The sequence below is a fragment of the Rhagoletis pomonella genome, unplaced genomic scaffold (assembly GCF_013731165.1).
Source record: "Rhagoletis pomonella isolate Grant_MI unplaced genomic scaffold, Rhpom_1.0 Rhpom_scaffold_00002, whole genome shotgun sequence".
NCBI lineage: Eukaryota > Metazoa > Arthropoda > Insecta > Diptera > Tephritidae > Rhagoletis > Rhagoletis pomonella.
Genome location: NW_023458556.1, coordinates 35,794,850 through 35,816,563, shown reverse-complemented (window position 1 = coordinate 35,816,563; position 21,714 = coordinate 35,794,850). Strand labels below are relative to the sequence as shown.

The following is a 21,714-nucleotide window of genomic DNA, read 5'->3' as shown; positions in this document are numbered from 1 at the left end:
CGAAATTTCAAATTATATAATCGGATTTTTTAGAAAAAAGTTTGGTATGCAGTTTTGTAGCCCATTAAATTTTAATATGCATACAAAGTATGTTTGAAAAATTTTTTATGAAGGAAAATGCAGAACACGGCCTGCAGCAGATATTGCCAAAAATAAACGGTAAATCCTAGCTGCTTAAGAGCTACAAAACGGTATCATCGCTAGAATCTTTTAAACTTTCTGAATAAACATTTTGAAATTTCCAGGTAAATTTGTTCAAATTCCTTGAATTTTTATAAATCTTGCAGAGATTGTGAAATTTTGACTTACATGTTTTTTGTTAGATAGTGAGCTCTAGCTGTATAAAAAAAACATTAAATAAACAAAAGAAAAATAGCCAAAACTTTTTTAATTGTCACGCCCCTATTTGTTTGCCCATCATTTTTATTAATAATTTTTCGTAAATTTTGTATAGTATTTCAACGTTTAATATTTGTTTCGTATTTGAATTTTCCACACCTTAAGTTTTTTTTAGTCGTCCAAAAATCACGATAATTGTTTAGTCATCTACAAATTCAATCAATGAAAATGCCAAATTAACTCTCTTGTGACTACATATTCCGTAACAATAAATTATCCCACAGTTCTTAAATGGAAACCCACTACATTTACACAGTTGTAAGCATTTGCCGTATTTAAGAAATACATAACTAGATATCTTAGAAAGATATACCAATACATAAATAAAATAAAGTGTAATGCGAAATAACTCATAAACTAAAATAACCAAAATTGAAGTGGATTAATACAAGAAAAAAAAAACAACCGCTAAGACATTTTTCCTTATTGTAAAATGTTTTTAAGCCAACGATTTTAAACGATATTATATTATTCATAAAAGCTACGAAGCAAACAGGCATACATGCGCACATATTACAACCATGTATGTAGAGTAATGTATGTAAATATGTATGTAGTACATATTAAACAAACAAGAAATAAAAAAAAGATATCATTTGTGTAATGGCAACAACAAAACTGCATACGAAATTATTCAAATTAAGGCACACAAGCCAAAGGTCAAATTGTGTTATTGCAGAAAATTAGAAAAATATTCAACAAATACGTATGTATGCATGCGCGTTAACTGAATTGTACTTTGAAGAACTACATACATAAAAATTATTGACAAATTAAAAAATTGCGAATAAAAATCCTTTCAATCAAAATTACAATCACGTATTTTTATTTAAGTAAACAAATTTCCGCTTTGCAATCAGGCGTACGGAAATAATTTGTTTCTTACCACGTCATGGCGGCTGTTCGGTGTCCAAACTTTTGTCGTTCTTTGTATTGGCTGTTGCAATAAATAACTATAACATCCCGAAAATGGAGTCATGGTTAAGTAAAAAATATCAAACACTTTTTTTCATAATTCAAGATGTAGATGACAATTGCATTAAAAAAAAGTCTTAACTAAAACCCCTTTTTAAATCCTTTCATTTGATGTCCATATTGCCGCAATTTCAAAATTGTTTAATTTCCGCAAAAATTTTTCTCAGTGTATCTACGACCAATTACCACCAGGCGCCCATAATGGGGACGCAGGTGGCACCCGCAAAAATTTTTAAATTTTCTACTAAAATTTTTCTCAGTGTACGCAGTGACGCAATCCCAAAGGCTAAATTTTTTTTTTTAATTTTGTACTAAAACTTTTCTCAGTGTGCCCGCCGTGTGACCACCGTTCCGGTTTCCACCAGGCGCCCCTAATCGTAGAGCAAGCGGCTCCGGCAAAAACTTTTAAATTTTCAACTAAAATTTTCTCAGTGTACTCGACAACCCCATGTCCGGTTGCTAAAATTCCCGACTTCCACTAGACGCCCATAATCGCGGAGCAAATTTTAAAATTTTATAATTAAATTTTCCATTAACATTTTTCTCAGTGTACTCCACGACCACTGACCCGATCGCTAAACTTTCTAATTTCCACCAGGCGCCCATAATGGTAGAGCAGAGGCTCCCGCAAAAAATTTTAATTTTACCACAAAAATTTTTCTCAGTGTACTCGACGACCGCCGGTCCGGTTGCTAAAATTCCCAATTTCCACCAGGCGCCCATAACCGTAGAGCAGGTGGCTCCCGCAGAAATTTTTTCCGGCCGGAAGCTAAAATTCATTGCATACTTTTAGGCGCCGGATGTGGAACGTGGCCGCGAGCATTTCCACGTGAATTTGGCAGGAAGTATGCGCTTTTAGGTTAGAATTCACCTATTTTACTACAATTTGAGCAATTCCGAATTTTCTTGAATTAAATCATAGGAACATGCTTTTAAAAGGATTCTAATTAATAAAATAGACACATTTAAAGACATTTTTCTTAATGAAATACATATTTTATTTATTGTTTCCTTTTACCTTTATCATGGAAATCATAAAACGGACATATCTTCATTCGGCTCCTGGACCTTTTTATGAGGAACTAACTACTTTTACAAGAAAATTAATATATTTGAGCATAAGATAATACACAATTCATAGAAATTTATGTTTTTTTTTAATTCCGGTGTACTTTTTATGTAAGCTGTTTGCTGGAAAGTAAAGAATATTTTCAAATTTTTGTTGACCCATATTTTACCAGTTTTCTTCGTTTCTACGAGAACTCTGCTCCCAATATTCATAAAAAATTCAGCATGTTTTAATTTTTTTGTAAGATATATATACTTACTCACATACATACTTATGTATATAGAAACGTAACCTGTTTGTTAAGGTATGTATATGCAATTCATATTGATTTTTAGAAAAAAATGTGTTTTCTTAACTGCACTCGGAGGTTTGCCATTGCCTGCCGGGGGGCGACCGCTGTTTAGAGAAAACACTAACATATGTGAAAGCGGCAATCTATTATTACTATTATTATGTACATATGTTACCGTTGGACCACGTCAACGATGCCCATCGGAAAGGTTGTGTCTTACAGGTGGTCCCATACTAATTTGGTTTAGATCCGATGATTGGAACATCAAAAAATTAACGGTACTCCTAAATTTTTATATGATAATTGAAGTCGGTTGTGTTTTTTGCTTAAAAATTACTTGTTCCGTAACAAAAACTGTGACACTGATACGGAATAGAGCCGTAAAATTGTATGGGCTATAAAACTGCATACCCAAATATATATTTTTTTTGCGAAAATTTGTTGAATTTCGCTTAATTTTGTTTAAACTATGATTTATATGGATTTGGTTAAGGCTGGACAATATTTTTATATAAAAATAACAAAAAAAAAATATCAACTCGAAAATGTTAAAAATAAAAATAAAAAATCAACACGTGGTCACTTCTTTAAGTCACTGTATGCATATATAGCTTACAATAAAACAATAACAATTGTGCATATTAGTACATCTAAATAGTTTTTATTTATCAATAATATTATACTGTTTAGTATTCGTTATACGTACGTACATATTTAGCTTTTGTAATATAGATTATACTACAATTGATTAGATGAAATCTCGTTGCTTTGTTTTACGTATTCATTCATATATATGCATGTGTATACATATGTATATATATATTTATGTGATTATATACACATAGGCTCTTAATTGTCTACTATAATATTTTTTAGCTATTCAATTCAGTTTTCTTCGTGTTTTTTGTTATTAATTATCTAAAGCTTTTTACCTTAAACATTTGTCTTTCATTGCGTTTGTAGCATTTGTCTTGTTTCCTGCCTCAATAACAACAAATGCAAGTATATACCTGTGTTCGTATGGAATAGTAGCTTATGCCGGGAAGTTGGCTTTAGTATAATGCGGCATTCCCTTTATTCTTTAAACGACAAGGTCTTTTTTGATGAGACTTAAAAAGGATATTGAATTGCCAGTATCGGAACTATTTCTGCGCGTTTATTACCCATTATACAAAAACCAGCCTTACGCCATAAGTTACTGTTCCATACGAACACCGATATGTATATAATAATTTTTTAAATTAAATAGCGATTTGTAGAGTGACTACTTGAAATCGGTAAATATTGTACATGTTTGAACTTGTGCATAACTGTGTTGCAGATAACAATACTTTTGTCATAAAGGGGATATCATAAAGTTGTATAGCTTCATTTACTTTTACATACTATATTCCACTGTATTCTAACGTATGAAGCTACACAAGTGCACTTGTATCATTTTAGTTATATTACACATACAGGTAAGTATGTTTGAATATGAGCATAACAAATGGCTTGCCTGAAAGCAATTAATAAATTCTCTTACAACAAATGGGAAATTTAAATAAAATTATGCAACAAATACAAAAAAAAATAACAAGAAATAATTGGTGGCCAAAGCCAAAAATCGCAGGATTTGCTTTCTTAGCTTTTCTTATATAAACCAAAAAAAAAAAAAAAATATTTAGAGCGCGGTTACCCACGTAGCGTATACGCAGCGTAGCAAAGAAGTGCGTAGAAACATATCAAGTTTGCTGTTGATACAGAGAGAGAGAAGCAACGTCTTGTTAACACGCAGATCCCATAAGATTGACCGCGTCAGCTGACATGTTCTCCGTTTTTAAGTCCGTGGGTAAATGCGCTTTTACTTTTAAAACTGACGACGCATTTTTCTCCAATTTACCAAGTATAAAGTTTTCTTATTGTTGCTTAAAACTTAATGAATATTTTATTGTCAAGTTCATTCGCTGCCTTTGGTTTCGTTTCACTTTGCTGGTATGTACTCTGACTCACTACGCGCCTGCGTCAAGAAACGTTTAGCCAATTGTCTCCAAAAAAAAAATGCTGGTTGATCGCGCGCCATCTATTCATCCAGGCAAATTGTACGTAGAATAGCCTCTACCACCGAGTAGGGATCACAATTGGAGCTGGGACGACGATCCTCGAAATAACCCTTGCCGTCATCATTCACACCACGCGGTATGCGAATGGAGCAGCCACGATTGGCAACGCCGGCACTGAAATCATTGATTGAGCTGGTCTCATGTTGACCTGTCAGACGACGCGCATTATCCTGACCCTGTTTCGGATCGTAGGCGCGAATGTGACGTTCATGGTGCTTGGAGAGTTTTTCAACTGCAGCAAGAATATCTCTGCGGATGACAAAGTATAAAAACTTATAATCTCCCGCTTTGTAGTTCTTTTTCTGTTCAAAACTTACTTAATACCGCCATCCTCGCGCATGCGCTTTGTAGAAACATTGGTATGTGCGCCTGCGCCATTCCAATCACCAGGCATGGGTTTGGGGTCCAAAGTGGCAACAATCTATAGGACAAACCACAAAAAGGTTATTGTTATTGCTTTCACATCTACATATTTTCTCATTTTACTTACACCAAACTCCTCAGAAATACGATGCAAAAGGAAGCGTGACATCCACAAATCATCACCAACTGAAATGCCCAAGCAGGGACCGACCTGATATTCCCATTGTGCCGGCATTACTTCAGCATTTGTTCCAGACACTTTGATGCCCGCATACAAACAGGCGCGATAGTGTGCGTCGACAACATCACGTGCATAGACCTGTTAATATGTGCGAGTGTTTTTTGTAAGGTTCCCCTTTTTATTTTTAAAGCCAGTTCGTATTTAGTTTAATTGCACATACCTTATTAGCGCCCACACCGCAATAGTAGGGTCCTTGTGGTCCTGGGAAGCCATTCTTGGGCCAACCCAATGGATGTCCATCGAAATCGAGGAATGTATATTCTTGCTCAATACCAAACCATGGCTCTTCATTCTTGCATTTATTCACCACTTCCAGACAAGTCTTGCGATGATTGGAAGCAGTGGGTTCGCCATCGAAGCGATAGGTGTCGCACATTACCAAAATACTGTTACCGCGTCGGAAAGGATCCTTGTAAATGGCCACCGGATATAGGTAGGTGTCCGAATTGGAACCCTCAGCTTGGTAACAGGAACTGCCATCGTAATTCCAAATCGGTAGTTCTGAAACAGCAAGAAAATGGTGCACGATTAGTTAATTACGCTCTTCAGAAAAGCATAGCCAAAAATGATTTATTTGAATTAAAATATAACGATTAATGCGGATAACTAAATTTCTTTCATGGAGAGCTTCTCAAATAAACCAACCGCCGCTCGAAGGCAGCATAAGTTTGTAGATTTTATTTATTTATTTATTGACATTTGGTTGATCACAGTCCCCACTTGGATCCTTCGACGTTACATGAGGGCTATCATTTCAAAAGTGCGATTCAAGTATGATTAGACTTCAGCTGGAAAGCTTAAGAGAAAGTGTTGGTATAATTCCACCTTATCTTCCTTTAAGCAGCTGTAAAAGTATGGATTGGGCTTTCAGAGATCTTGCGGATCACATATTAAAACTTCGGGATACCTTTGGCCTTGCAGTTACACATGTCCTGATTGTCGACCAGCGAACACTGAGCTAACACGAGTTCCCTCTGTCCAAGAGTAGTCCACATTTAATCAAAGATACCTCTACTGCCTTTTTTTTTTGGGGTTAGACCAACTCGCCTCTCCCGGCCATCCCATCCGTAACACCGTTTCCTGCAATGTCACTATGACCTGGTACCTATTTAAGTCTGATTATGAAATATTTATATGCAACTGAAAGAGAGTTCAGGTATTCCCATTCGCGCTTTGAGTGGAGCTTGATGATGACGCTCCGGTGAACAGACGGTGGGCGGACACAGAAAGCAAGGGCTCCTACGCATACAATGGAAGTACCAGTACCAGTGTTTTGGTCTCGATCCAAACTGACAAACGGTTGTGCTGCTATTTAAATAAGAAGAAGGTGGATATTTATGCACGATGATTTACATATATGCTTTTTCTCATCGATTTTGTCCTCATGGTCTGACATGTACGTATGTAAGTTCCTAGGACCATCTATTTACTCCTTGCCCCTTATGACGTAAAATATTCTAGAGCCTGGTACTAAGCGGAAGTGAGAGGAACACTCTCTTCTGGACAGAGTTCACTATAAATACTTTTGTGCTTGCATACATTTTTCTTGATTTCTTTCCTTTATGTGAAAATGACAAATTGTGTTAAGCTAGCCCCCAAAAAAACAAACAATACAAAAAACCGGCAGAAATTGTCAACAAGGATGCTTTGCAGTAAATAAAATGTATACCAGATTTATGTACATATTTGACACAAAGATTAAACTGAAGGTCATTGAGGTTGCCAATATTTATAGCGTAACTATAATGGATATACATACATATGTATGTAATATGTGGGCATTTGTTTGTTGGCAAAATTCTCCTTAAACAAGAAATTGCATGCATGAATTTTAGTATGTAGTATTTCAGAATTTGCTGCCACCCCCACAATAGCCTGGCATCAGCCTAACACCAAAAACAATGCTTGTGAATATGTTTGTTGCATTAATGTGCATACGTAAATATGTATTACTATACATTGTGCATATTTACGTATGCGGCTTAATTGCATGTGTTGCTATTTGCTGACTTGTTGATTGCATTTTATGAGTATTTACATTTGCGCGCATTTAAATCGTCATATACCCGTATGCATTTGGTTTTGCGGAATTCTTATTTACCTGCATTTTTTGCATCTCATACGATAATTAAGCTGATTTGTTTTGCTTCAAATACAGCATATATACTAGATACATATGTACATATGTAAGTATGTAAAAACATAGTAGTAAATACATATGTACGTAATATGTAGATGCATGCACCCGCTGCTAAAAAGTAGCTGATTGTGTTTTGTTTTCAACAATATTTGTTTAGTCGATTGTGTTGTTTTTTGTACACAAATCTGTATGCAAATGTATGTATGTATGTATATGCAAGCATATGTATGTACATGTCTTATTTGATTACGTACATACATATGTACTTGCAACAGCTGACCGAGGCGACAATTGTTTAACACCCCTTTGATATATGCGCCGCATAGAATACATATATACATTATCGGATTTCATTTGTTTGAGATGAATTTTCTTTTGTAGATTTCTTCTTATTTTTTATTTTTTAGCCACTATTAAGTGCAATGTAAACAGCTCTATTTTTACATAAATAAATAAGGGTCAATCCATGGCAAATAGACCATTTTTGATTTGTGCGAAATTATCGCATGTGCCGGAAACCAAATTTTACAGGAAGTGTTTTACCCACTTTTAAACTTTTTTATATATTGTTTTATTTTTTTTTTTTTTACTACGTACAAAATACGTTTGCATGGCACATACATTTGAGTCGACACATATCAAACCTGCCTAAGTCAACGATAAGACAATTTTGGGAAATTGTGGTTGTTTCTTTTCTTGCAGTCTATTTGAAAGGCGCTTTCACAGTATTTTTTTGGCATAACCTTGGGGTTTTCCATTAAAATATTTTATCAGGTGAGGTGTTTGTAGACTAATTTTTGTTCAAAAACTCAATTTCGAAAAAATTGCACATACATATAAAAAAATGCATATAGAAAAATTTTTTGTTTCAGAGCTCAAAGTTTCACAATTTCCCGTATGTTTCTCAGAAACTATTATTATAGTTAGAAATATGTTTGTGATCTCGTTTTAAAAGTGAATTGGGGCTTTATAGAAATATTTATTAATAAAAAATTGTGAAACAAAAATTTATACACATTTTAGGCTCAATGTTCTTTATACAATACAATGTTTTGAAAAAATTTTGCAAACTCTAAATTTAATTTGTTTTACATAACTTATTTTAGAGTTTGCAAAAAAAAAAAATTAAAATTTTTATTTTTTTAAAAAAAAAAAAAAAAAAACGCCTTCTTGAAAATTTGATGATCCTGTAAAATCAGTAAGAGGTGTTGTATAAAAAAAAAATTTATCTAAAATTTTTGCTTAAGATTTGTTTGAATTTCAAAATCTTGCTAATTTTTAATTTTTGGATTTGTTTTTTTATTTCTTTTCTTTATAGCCCTAAATAAATAACACCTTTAAAACGTGACCAGAACTTATAATAGTTTTTGAGATATTCAAAATTTAAACTTGCTACATAGCGAAAATTGTGAAATTTTGAACTCTAGATTTTTTTTCTTTGACAGAACTTTGTCATCTATATAATAACAGAAAAGTTCTGAACAAATTTCATTCAAAACTAAAAATAATCGATTCCAACCATTGGTCGATTTGACATAGATTGACCCATATGTATCATATATGTTTTTTTTTACTTTCGTACCTCAATAATTTTTAGAACTGGCTTGTAATTCAAAGAAATAAAAATTCAAATTTATAGCCCAATTCTGTATCGGTAACAAATTTTTTTTACTGACCAATTTAAACTTTTTCATATATTTTTCCGTAATAAAAACTGTGACAAGAATTTGTCAGTGATACAGAATAGAACCGTTAAATAAATAAAGCACGTTTGGCTATTTTTTTTTAAATATCGCGCCTGCACACTAATGAATTCAGCACCGTTTCAGTGTGCATACAATTAGCATTTGTTGTTGTCGCGAATTTTATTGCTATTGTTTTTCCGCTGCTGCCAACAGTCCCGCTATTGTGTCAAGTGCTTCATCCCTCGGATAAATAAAATAGGGCTATTTGCGATCCGGTGCAAATGGCCTTGCATCATTGCATTGCAAATTTGTATTGCAAATTATTTGCAATACACAAACAAAATACACGCATTTGCATTTGTCATGGCTTGGCAAATTTGCAATACCGAAAATCCATAGCATAAAAATGCTATGCATTGCATTCATAAACAAAACCAAAGCTGATGCACAAAAATTGTTTTGCAAAAGCTTTACCATGACAGTTTAATAAAGGTCGCTCACAATCCATGGCATATTTCTGCAATTCCATAAATTTGTCAGCTCTTATGCACCGAATCGCGAATAGCCCTAATGACTTGTGACTGCATAAATTGTTTATGATTGCATTTTTGCAATTTTCTAATTTTCTAATTTTACCAATTTATCAGTCACCTTATAACACCCACTGATAAATGCACTTAACGATTTTATTGGCGAAACTGAACGCGACAGCGACTAAACAATTTTATTGTTTATAAAATGATAGCGAGTGATTTTAATGTGTTGGGTATGCCAATCATAGAATTTTGTGCTGAAACTTCTAGAATTATTTTTCATTGAAAGTTTCTGGGTATATATACATTTAAGTAGCTGCATATTCTAATATCAATATTCAACGATTATTTTCATACTTCAGGGCTATATATTATTAGTATTTAGTAGGAATCATTTATTTATTTGTATATCATTCCGTAACGTATATATGTATGCACATATATACTGCGATAGTTTAGATATGAGATTACATTTCAATACTTTATTACCACATCCAACTGTATGAAGTAACTTTTATGCCAGGGCGTATGAGTAACAACTCGTATTTGAGTAAGGGTACGTTCACACAGAAAGCGGAGCCGAACCGAGCGAAGCCGTTCCGAGCTGATTGAAGCTTTCAAATTGCTGTAGCTATATGAAAGTGCTCATACAGCAAGCCTTTTCAGAAGCGTTTTGGAGCTGAAAGCCAAGCAGTTTTGGATTTTGAATTTTCTATTTAATTTTTCAGTTTCATGACGCTGTTGCAAACAAGTTGTTAAAATATTCAAATAGAAACGAATTTTACCACAAATCTTTTGTATAAAATTTAGCAAATATTTTTGCCGTTTTTCATTGACGGTAAGCTTTTTGATATCTTTGCAGCCGAGTCCATGAGAAAAGCTCCGCTTCGCTTCGTTCGGTGTAAACACCTGCAGCTTCGCTTTGTTCCGCCTTGCTGCGGTATTCACTGATGATGTATTTCTAGAGATCCAACTTAAGATATAGAAAGAAAAAAATTAGAGAGTTACCACCTGTTTGAAAATTGCAGTTTAAGTAAATTGAAAACATAAAGTAAATATTGCAATATGGCTGTCAGAAGAAAGAGGTTTAACAAGGCTTACAGCCGAAGATATTTATGTGAAAGGTTGGCACTATTTTGAAAAATTGTATTCAATTAAATTGATAAAAATAAATGAAATATTACAATACAGATATTAAACAGTACAAAAATACTTTTAAGGCGCAGTGCAGCATGCCGGGTATTTGCTAGTTTTGAACGTTATATTATTATTATTATTATTATTAAACGTGCCATATGTATGTACATCAGATTTGAAGTGAACACGTTCTCTGTTAAAAATGTGCACGAACATATATAAATGTTGTTGTGAGTTTGAATTATAATGTTAAGAACGAGTTCAAACCGGTAAATGCAAATTATTTTTACAGCCTTTTATTGCTGATAGGGTTCTATATATTAATGCTATCAAACTCAATCAAAAACCCGAAAAATAATAATTAAAATTAAAATTATTGCTTTTTTATGGATCTACTTATTTGGGATTACATAATTTTTTAGCAGCCGAAATATTTTATATTTTATTTGTATAGTCATCAGACACGTTATGAATAATAATATTAAACATTTGGATGGATCGGAAAAAAAAATAAAACGCTTATTAGCATCCGCTACAAAATGTTGAAAAAGTTGGGTAATTTCTGTCGATTTGAGATTCTGAAAACGTATTAATTCTGATTGTGTTTCGCCAGCAGCTTTTGTAGCATTTTTTTTTTTCAATTTAATTATATATGTATTTACATACTTATTTCTTTACATTCTATTTCACTTATTTAATTCGATTGAAATGCATATGCTTGCTTGAATTTTGCTTACCTAACTGAAACGTGATTACAATGTTTGATAATTGCATACTAGTTCTAGGTTAAGAGATCAGCTAGCACGCTTGCGCACTTATGTTCATACATACATACATACATACATATGTACGTGCACATCCTACATCCCGACTAGCGTTTCACCCAACACGACGGCATTACGTTCCAGTTTGCAATAAGGAGCATATATTAATTTTTTCTACAGTCACACTTGTCAAAAAATGCCACTTCTACTTTGATGCAATTTCCATATTACGTCTGTACATTTGTATATACATACGTATGTACGTGGAATAGCTGCGTGTGAAATATGAGATTCGATGTCGCCTATAGACACGACTTACAACGTATCTGCCATGTAGGCTCAGTGCTGTCAACACAAATGCCTCTAAACGAGCAGTTGGTTGCATCCTAAGTCTCGCTTGCTCGATATGTTTGTTATGAACTGTCAGTGAGATGTGCAATGCTTCCAGTGAAATTGAGTAGCTACTGTGCAGTGCTGTGGTCGGTTCTATAGTTGCGGTTGTTGTTGTCGTATTTAATTAAAATTTTAGTATTTAATTTCATATTAAAGTGGCGTCATGCAACTCCAACTAATTACATATATACATACATACATACAAACGTATACATCGGCAATTTATATATCATTTGTTTTTTATTTTTATTTTCCAAATAAGTATTTAATCTCAATTTACAAAAACAAGTCAAACAAACTGCTAACTATATTTATTTATGCGATATGTAATAGCCCATTAATAGCACGTAAATACCCTGCAGGAAATATATCTAACTATAAGCTAACTTTAAGTTGATTGGGAAGGAGCTAAATGTCACTATTATCTGTATATTTTCTTTGACGAAAGCCAACTACATATATTTCTATGGTGATTCCCGCGAAATAGTCAGGGGTGGTTACCTCTGAATTTGATGTAACTAACTTGTAACTAACTACTTTTGGACAATAAATATCAATAGGAAAAACAAATTTTTTTCTCATTTTTTATTTATTTATTTTATTATATTTCATATCTGTTTATATATTCTGCTGTAGGTGGTCCCATATTCGAACTCCGTCAGACGGAACTTCAAAATAATATTATGAAATTTCGATCTTCCTTTTATTTGTCCTCAATTCGAAAAAGTATTTGCGAAGTGCAGGGTATTTAAGCAGAAACGCGATTAAAGAAAACAATTTCAATAAATTTTTTATCAATTGATAATTTTTTCTGCAGGGTATGTACATCAAAAAAAAGGGGAAAGCAGGACAAGCGCTATTAGCTCAGCTAGGCAGACGTCCAATGAAAAATATTATGCAATAGTACTCATGCTAAAGGGGTTCCAAATTATCTGAACATTTTCATATTCAATTACATTACAATGGCACTTCAAATGATTGTCTGTCTCTCTGTCCAACCAAACATCTACTCATCTATGCTATGTATTTTTGTGAATGTGCGTGTTTTGTAAGTATTTGTTTCCGTTTACGCAAATTATTGTATTATTGAATTGAAAGGCTCATGAAATAATTTGCTTATAAGTGGTTTATACTTATGTACTTAGATACTAGAAAATACTCACACATATCAAAGTGTATGCATTTGTAGGTATGTTGATAAAATTGCATATGTATATGAAAACAATCAAATGCAGTTTCAAGAACAATTTGTATTAACAACCTCGCAATTATTTTGTTATTTTTCTGACTACTAAGGACAATTCGAAAATAAGGCCATTTTGTTATTTGATCGCACATCCAATTAATTGCCATTTAATTCTGGCAGTTTTATAATATGATACTTTAAAACTGATCATGGTAACAATTGCTAAGCAGCAATTGTCTCGTTTTTTTAATATCTTGCTAAAGGATGTTATCACTTGAAATTTCTAAAGCTCAAGCTTTAATTGAGGGCATGTGTAATAGGTGGTTAAGAGTGCCTAGAAAAAAAAAATTTTAATTATTTGAATTAATAAATGTTCAAAATATGTACTCAAAAGTGGATTTTAACCAAAGTACGGTTAAGCGTATATACTTTAGATGAAAATTTTATCAAGTATTCAGCAGTAGCCTAGATAGGAAGGGATTTAGGCACTTCTCATCAACGAGATATTACCAAAAATGAGTGGGGAAGCTCTTTGATCAAGAGCTTCTGTTGATGATCTAGCCACTGGTTGATTAACTTGAAATAAAATACGCTAGAGAATATTGGAAGATATTTATAACAGGTTAAGAGAATAGGATAGACGAACTCAGCGTTAATAACCGAGTCGCTTTTGAACTGGGCCAGGACCAGGAACAAAAGAAGCGCAGGGAATGGACGGGCTAATATGCTAGCCAAAACCGGGGGTTAACTCACCACTGTGAAACATGGCAGGCAACTACGCCTCCCCGCGACTTACCCGCATTTGCTTTGCTTTGTTTTCTACACTGAAGGGAATTGGCGACCAAAAGGCTTGCAAATTTGTTGAAATTCGCCAAAAAGTTTAAGCTTAGACCGCAAATTTCTTCTATAGTTTGAGTGCTGTTTTATGCACTGGCTTCTTCAGCGGTACAGGTTTTTTCTCTAACCACATAAATTTTTGTGGTGGTTTGCAGACCTGGTAAGAAGTCGCCTCAGTTGAGGGGGTCTATGCGAGAGGATTAGTGGTCTATACACAAAAAAAAATATTCTATGAAAAATACAACGAACAAGTGTTGAAGTTTTCAAAAATCACATCACAGATGGTGCTTGATAATTTTTCTGAAAAATTCATTTAATAAATCATAGAAAATAAAAGTCATTCACCAACTACTATAAATTATTAGAAAATTCGTTGGATAAAATACACACAAGTGCATGAGGCAAATTTATGTGCACACATTTACCGTAATTAATTTCACGCTTAGTGGCATAAGGTAAGCAACATCAAAATTTGCAAGTCAGCTGCATTTGCATTCTGCCGATTGCACCCGAGTAGGCGATGCAATTAAAAGCGCGCGCATTTTCAAACGGTATCTCACAGTTGGCTACGAGTTCCTACATACATGCATACATACATACATAAGTATGTAAATATATTTTTTGTACACAAATTTGTATATCTCTCCATACTTTTTTTAATTGGAAATATATATCTGCATTAGGGTGCCGCACGAAACAAAAAATTAATATTTTTCCTCCGAAATTATAAAATTTATTATATTTTAAGACTTGCGCCAAAATATTTGGGAAAAATATTAAGATTTACGTGAACTAGGCCGATTTAAAAATATCTCAAAAAATCTCGTTATTTAGATGTAATCCAATTCCAATTGATCCAATTTTTTAAAATTTTTAAGCAGATTTTGTAAACCTAAACTCTTCTATATTCTGAGATGATTTTTCGGAAAAATATATTTAAAAAATAATTTTATTTATCGAAAACTCGATTTTTTGCGCTATTTTCAAATCGGTTCAGCGCACGTATATCTTAATATTTTTTTTAAATATTTGGCGGCTGCTTTAGTTATAATTTCATAAAACTTTTAAATTAAGGTACCGCTATTGTTTTGTATTGAGAGTGTTGCACCCTAATATACATGGTTAATGTGACCAACTATTTCATAGCTCAAAGAAGTACAGGTTAGGTTGGGTTAAGTTAACGCCGCGAACCGATTACGAAATTTCGAATGCGGCTAATTTCGATCCCTGAGAGCTCAGTATTTGTTCACAAGTGCGAGCCAAAATGTTTCCATCTAAGCCTCGCGAAGGTTGGACAGTCTAAAAGAAAGTGTGGAGATGATTCCACTTCAACTTCCTCTTGACAGCTGATACAAAAGGATCAGTCGAAATTTCTAGTCTCACCGCATTAATACCAATCGCACCTTTCGTACCCTTTCCTCAATGTTAGGCTTCCGCCGCCGTTGATCGTCCACCTAGTTACCTGGTTCAGGTAACCTTGAGCTAGATCAAAAAGGGTGTATAGAAATCGTTCCTTAACCAAAAGTTCCACATCATCTACATAGGCGATCACCCGACAGCCCACTTTTCCAGTTCCTCTAGAAGGTCGTTTACAACCGCAATCCAGGGCATGGAAAAGAGAATACCATCTTGTGGAATGCTCCCATTGACTCCCCCACTCCGCCGAGACAGTTCTGTCTCGAAGTAAGCTTATTAGGTTGGTCTCAACCCCCAGATTGTGAATATACTTGACTATTGCCTCTGGAGTGACATTGTTGAAGGCCCCATCGATATCGAAGAGGCTCCTACTGCATAATCTTCATGCGTGAAGGCTTCCTCTGACGATTTTAAAAATGTGTGCAGGGCGGTATTCACCGACCTTTTCTTGCAATAAGCATATTGAGCTCTTGAAAGACAGTGACTGATAGGAGAAACATGATAACCATTTCCGGCCTTCGGGATGAACGCAACACCGACTACCCTCCAAGGCTTGGGGATGTACCCGGTCATCATGCATGGATCCAACCAATTGCACGACACCTTCAGAGCCCTTTGCAGCTGCGCAGATATGATGCCATCGGTCCCCGGCGACTTTAATGGTTTAAACGAATTTATCGCCCAGGCCATGTGACGAATGTCCAGAAGAACGGAGAAGAACAGGACCTGGGGGCGATTCTGTAACCAGTTAGCGACATTTTCGAATCGCTATCGCACTTTTTAACGCAAAAACATTTATATCATGCGTTAAAAAGTGCGATAGCGATCCGAAAATTGTCGCTAACTGGTTGCAGAATCTCCCTCCCGAAGTACAAAATATCGTAAAGAAGTACATTTGACTGTACTTCGAAGTACGAAGTACAAGAGGGAGAAAAGAAGTACTGTACTTCCGAAAGAAGTACGGTTGGTCACATTATACATGGTAGACATACATATATGACACAAAGTGCAGTTATGTGCATATGAATTTTTTTATGGACTTAATCAACCACGATTCGTTCGCCACTTCAAACCTTTACAGATGCGCTGATTTACAGTGAAGAGAAAAGGGATAAGGTTGTTTGACTTTTGTCTACAGCGTCATAACCGTCATAATGGTAGCTAAATATTGTATGTACTCTCGAAATTTATAGATTACTACGGACGTACATATGTAGAACTTAAATGTACTATGTACGTATATATGCATGTACAAATTTTGATATTTTTTAATTTGAACAAAATTTTTTTTGGGATTTTGTACTCTTGATAAAATATAAATATTTAAAAAAGGTGAATCTTTTATAAGGGTGATTTTTTTTATCTGGGAGATCACCCCTCAACCGACCATCTCCTTCAATTTTTCGGGGTACTTTTGGACACCCTGTGTATATACACTGAGAAAAGAGTTTATTTACGTCAACTAAATATGTTTTCTTCAACACATGATTTAGTTATAATTACATTATTTGGTTATAGTTACCAAATGATGTGTTGAGAGAAATTTATTTAGCTGACTTTTTTCTGTGTGTATATATCTACTCATTGCATATGCTTAGGAATTTGCCAAAAGTGTGGGAAGTTTAGAAATGATTTATCTTTTTCTGTGATTTCTTTTAATGAATGATACCACTTATCTGTATAATTTATTCGCGTTTTATTGCTGCTCCTATAGTTATGCTAACCGTAGTAATTAAAGCGACTATAAATAAAAATAATATTCGAGGGATTTAAGGTGGGTTTTTTGATATCAATTTAGCTACAAATGCTCACTGATTCTAAATTCATTTCATTTTGACTCCAAATATAGTGTTTTTTTTTAACTTAGTATCCCTAAATTCTCTTTATAAATGCTGAATGAGTCTAACTTGAACTACTCGCATTTATCTCACATACAATAGATTGTTAAGTGTTAGTTCACTCCGTCCCGTTACTTCCATTATAACCGGCGAGTAACATGGCGGCCATCCGGCCAGAGATAGCTTATGAAGCTCTCTGGTGTGGTGAAAAGCACTGGAGAAATGTAGCGATCGCGCGCTATTAGAAATGCACTTCAATAAGGGTTGAATAGGACCATTCCCTCTTGAGAGAACTTATAAGAGGACGGCGTAAAGGAATCAAGGCTGACTTAGAAGCCGAAAAAGATCTCATCGCGAAATTCTGGGACTACCAATTCAGGATTTTATAAAATTTTTAACTAGAGGAAAATGGGACGCTGGCTTACCGACGGGAAATTATGGTATCTTCATCTACACCGACAGCTCAAAGTTGGCACGGATCTCTATTCGGTAGACCTGCAGAACCGGCAATCATGCCGCCTGCCTGACGACTACAGTGCCCTTTAGGTCGAGATGTATGCCATAGAAAAGGCTTTTTGCCCAATACAGAATAGCAGGTATATCTCTATCAGGTGAACTCTCTACATTTGTAACAAAAGTAAAAAAGTCCAGAAGTGTTCGGGTATCGCGCGCATCGCTAGCATCACTAAATCAAGTCAGCTCCATTCTCTGCTGGGTTTCTTAAATAGCTATTTTACCAATTCTCCTACGATGACGTATACCAACCCATTCTGCAGATGTTGCCAAGCTAAGGAAGAGGAGGAATAGATTCACCTCGCTTGTTCAGCAATTTGGCAGAAAAAACGCAAGTGAACCTATCGGATCTCCACAATTTCTGGCGGAACAGTAAGCAAAAATGTTTTAATGACACTTTGGAATAACCCCGGTAAGAGGGAAATGTCTACCCGCTGCCAATAATAGAAAGCATTCATAATGGGCAAACTTGCCTCCGAGTGGTATGAAATCTTCATACACGCTTCCCTAAACGAAGCACAGCGTTAATTGACCCTACCCACACTAAAATAATATGATGTTGATATATTTTTATTTGAGTGCCTCACCAGAAAAGTCGCGCTTTTTCCATCAGAATTATAAAATTTATTATATTTTAAGACTCACCAAAAATACTGGACCCATTTGAATATACCTCCAAAATTGTCCTTACTTTGATTCCGTTAATAAAATTTTTAACAATTTTTATGCAGACATTTTAACCCAAAACTCGTCTATCCTCTGAGGTGGTTTTTCGAAAAATACAATGTGGTTGTTTACGTTTGCCTAGCTATCAGGTTATCAGGTTAAAAATAATTTTTCTGTAGTGTATTTTGTTGTTGATAGCCAGGCAAGTGTGAACAACCACAATATTTTTAAAAACTATGTTTTTTTATAAAAAAAACTATGTTTTTGGAAGTATTTTAAAATTGGTGCAGCACACGTAAATCTTAATATTTTTCAAGAATATTTTGGTGGAAGTCTTAAAATATGTGTATAATAAATTGTATAATTCCGATGGAAAAACAGCATCGATTTTTTTTTGTGTAGAGAGTGATGCACCCTAATGCATGTAGATTACTGTAGGTACCTAAATTCAAGTTTGCCCGCAGTGACTGTGGTGATCATCCAAAATAAAATTATGAGTGAGTGATTTCTAAAATTAATTTATGTGCCGCTATAAAAATGCTTAAACAAAACCAGTGTTTTACGTCACATACGCTAATCAACTTAATGCGCAATAACTCGCTTTATGTCTTTTAATCGTAAGCGCTGTGTCCAGACTCGTAAATTAAATAGTATTCATAAATAAAAATAGAACTACAACTTACAATTCAGACATGTTAAATGATTTCTTTCAAATGAAACAAATCTAAATTCACAGTTGAACCACATACATACATAAGAGCAAGCATTGAGATAACCGAAAATAAAAAATTATATACAAAAACTTCTAATTCACTTAAGTGTAAATTCGCTAAAATGTACTTCAAACAAAATATTTAATCAGTTCAAGCTTGGAGGTGGAAGAGTTTAATTATTTAATTAGTATTATGCTGATAACTACTGATTCACAGATTAAACGACGCACTAACTACACGTGTTTGCATTTATTTACTAAATACGCGATTATGTGCGCAAACACTGATGAAGTGGTATTAAAAAAAACACAGACAGTTACTTATTTAGAACATTCAAAAGAACATAATGCGTAATGATAAACTTAAAAATTTTGACGACACACTTTGGGGCAGATACCCTCAAAATCTACCAAAAATTCAAACCAAAATTTGATATACCCTCAAAATACCAACTAAGGTGGCCGCTGTGATGCCGTGCGCACTACCATTCCGCAGGGCCCAGTTTCCGAGCAACATCAAAAAATTAAACCTACAAAATTGTTTGTAATAGCGGGCGCCCCTCGGCAGGCAATGGCAAACCTCCTAGTCAGTGCGGGACTTCGAAAAAATTAATAGTGGTAGATATTACATAAAAAAAATTGGTAGAAGTTGGGTAAAGTTTTTTAAAAGAAACGATATTATAAAGTTTTTACTTATATAGGATAAATGAAGGCGAATTCAGGTAAGGTGGTGTTATCGGCTGGATCTTCGTCTCGATGATTCTTGATGCCAAAATGATGTAGTGAATTTTCTTACATACAAAGTACTTTCGACAATTTTTTAATTTAAAAAAAAAATCTTCGTCAAAATTGTTTTTTTTCTGCTAATGGACAATAAGACTAGGAGAATATTCGAACCACTTTAGAAGATCTAAAACCTTTAGTTTATTTTATGGCAGTTATGATGGTCTCCTGCCCCAGTGTGCATCATTAAGAATGTGTTAATTGAATTGTGAGCACTTGAAAAAAATTATGCGGATACAACTAGTTTGGAAATCCCGCGAAATTCGTTAAATGCTGATATAAAAATTTAGGTGCATGTGTTAGACAAGTGAGAGCTTATGTCTGCATAGTTAATAAAAAAAAATTACCGACATCAATTTATGGTATCGCATCAGCAAATCGAATGTCTGCTGTCGGTCTTATACTCAACCATATCACAGGCAATTGATTATACCTACTAGGGATGTTGCGAAATTGAAAATTTTAATTTGGTTTTTGTTCTCCAAACGCCACTATCCAATTTATATGTAGAATCGCCCGCTGATTCCAACAATCGAGCTAATTTTTTATTCTATGGATATGTTTTGGAAATATTTTCATTTTACCGTTATTCAGCTTAAAACAAAAGGTGGTTCCACTTAGTCACTTTTATCTCATGAACCAATTTAACAAACTGAAAGTGGTATACGGCAAATGAAAGCTAACAAAATATCCATAAACCGTCTATACATCGCTTTCCGATAGGACTGATAGTTTCTGAAAAATTAATTAATCATTCCAATTTTTTTTTTGATGAAAAAAATAAAAAAATCAAATTTTAAAAGGAGAAAAATTAATCAACTAACATAGTCTAAGATCCGTGAAAGGCAGGACCTTCACGCATCGGTTTACTGGATGAAATCTATTTTATATGAAATTTAACGTGTTAATAAATATTTCGCGAGTGGGTTGGCTGAAAAAATCCAGGCCAGGATATTTTTAATTGAATATTTAAAAATTGTTATTATTTTTTAACTTTTTACTTATTTGTTTAATGAACAAATTATATACCAATCGAAAGTATTAAGCCTTTAGAATGTGAAAACGTTGAGTTGGCTATATTTTTTCCTGTTCTACTGGTCGGTTTGGCAGTTATGAACAGGTAGGTAATACTAGTAATTTTCAATCATCCGTTTAACACATTCTATAGGATTTATGCTTTTGATTGGTATATACATATGTTATTGGTTCATTAAACATATGAGTGCAAAATTAAAAAAAAATATATATATAATTTTTGAATATTTAATTAAAAACATCCTGGCCAGGACTTTTGCAGCCAACCCACGCCTGAAATATTTCCTAACACGTTAAATTTCATACAAAGTAGATTTCATCCTTTAAACGGATGGGTGAAGGTCGTGTCCTTGTCGGATCTCCTACTAAGAAGTTCTGTGTCATGAACGAAATGATGGGGAAATAATGTTAGATACTCATACGCCACGTACACCGAAGTAGCACGCACGATGCAGCGAAACAAAGGTGGCGTCTTCCGCGGACCGCTAGTCCTCTCTTTCTCGATTTGACAGCATCCACCCTTTCGCTGACGTCACATTATTATTTTTTCGCACTAGTGATGAATATTAAATTTTCATATTGTACCAATTTTCCGAAAAGTTGTACCTAAAAGTAGATATACGTACCTAAACAAA

The 21,714-nt window shown here is 34.2% G+C and overlaps 1 protein-coding gene across 2 annotated transcripts in view; it reads right to left on the bottom strand.

Annotated features, from left to right (window-relative positions):
- Positions 1 to 3,367: 3,367 nt before the first annotated feature.
- Positions 3,368 to 21,714, bottom strand: part of LOC118733538 (glutamine synthetase 2 cytoplasmic) — a 26,897-nt gene continuing 8,550 nt past the window's right edge. The window contains exons 3-7 of one of the 2 annotated variants that reach the window (XR_004992268.1): positions 5,602 to 5,942; positions 5,328 to 5,519; positions 5,155 to 5,258; positions 3,746 to 5,086; positions 3,378 to 3,705 (exon numbers count right to left, since the gene is read on the bottom strand). Coding sequence is in view for 1 of the 2 variants with exons in the window: in XM_036462961.1 (XP_036318854.1) it covers positions 4,798 to 5,086; positions 5,155 to 5,258; positions 5,328 to 5,519; positions 5,602 to 5,942 (926 nt within the window). In the remaining variant the exon portion in view is untranslated. Of the gene's footprint in view, positions 5,087 to 5,154; positions 5,259 to 5,327; positions 5,520 to 5,601; positions 5,943 to 21,714 lie in introns of both variants that reach the window. The other variant, XM_036462961.1, reaches the window with a different exon arrangement.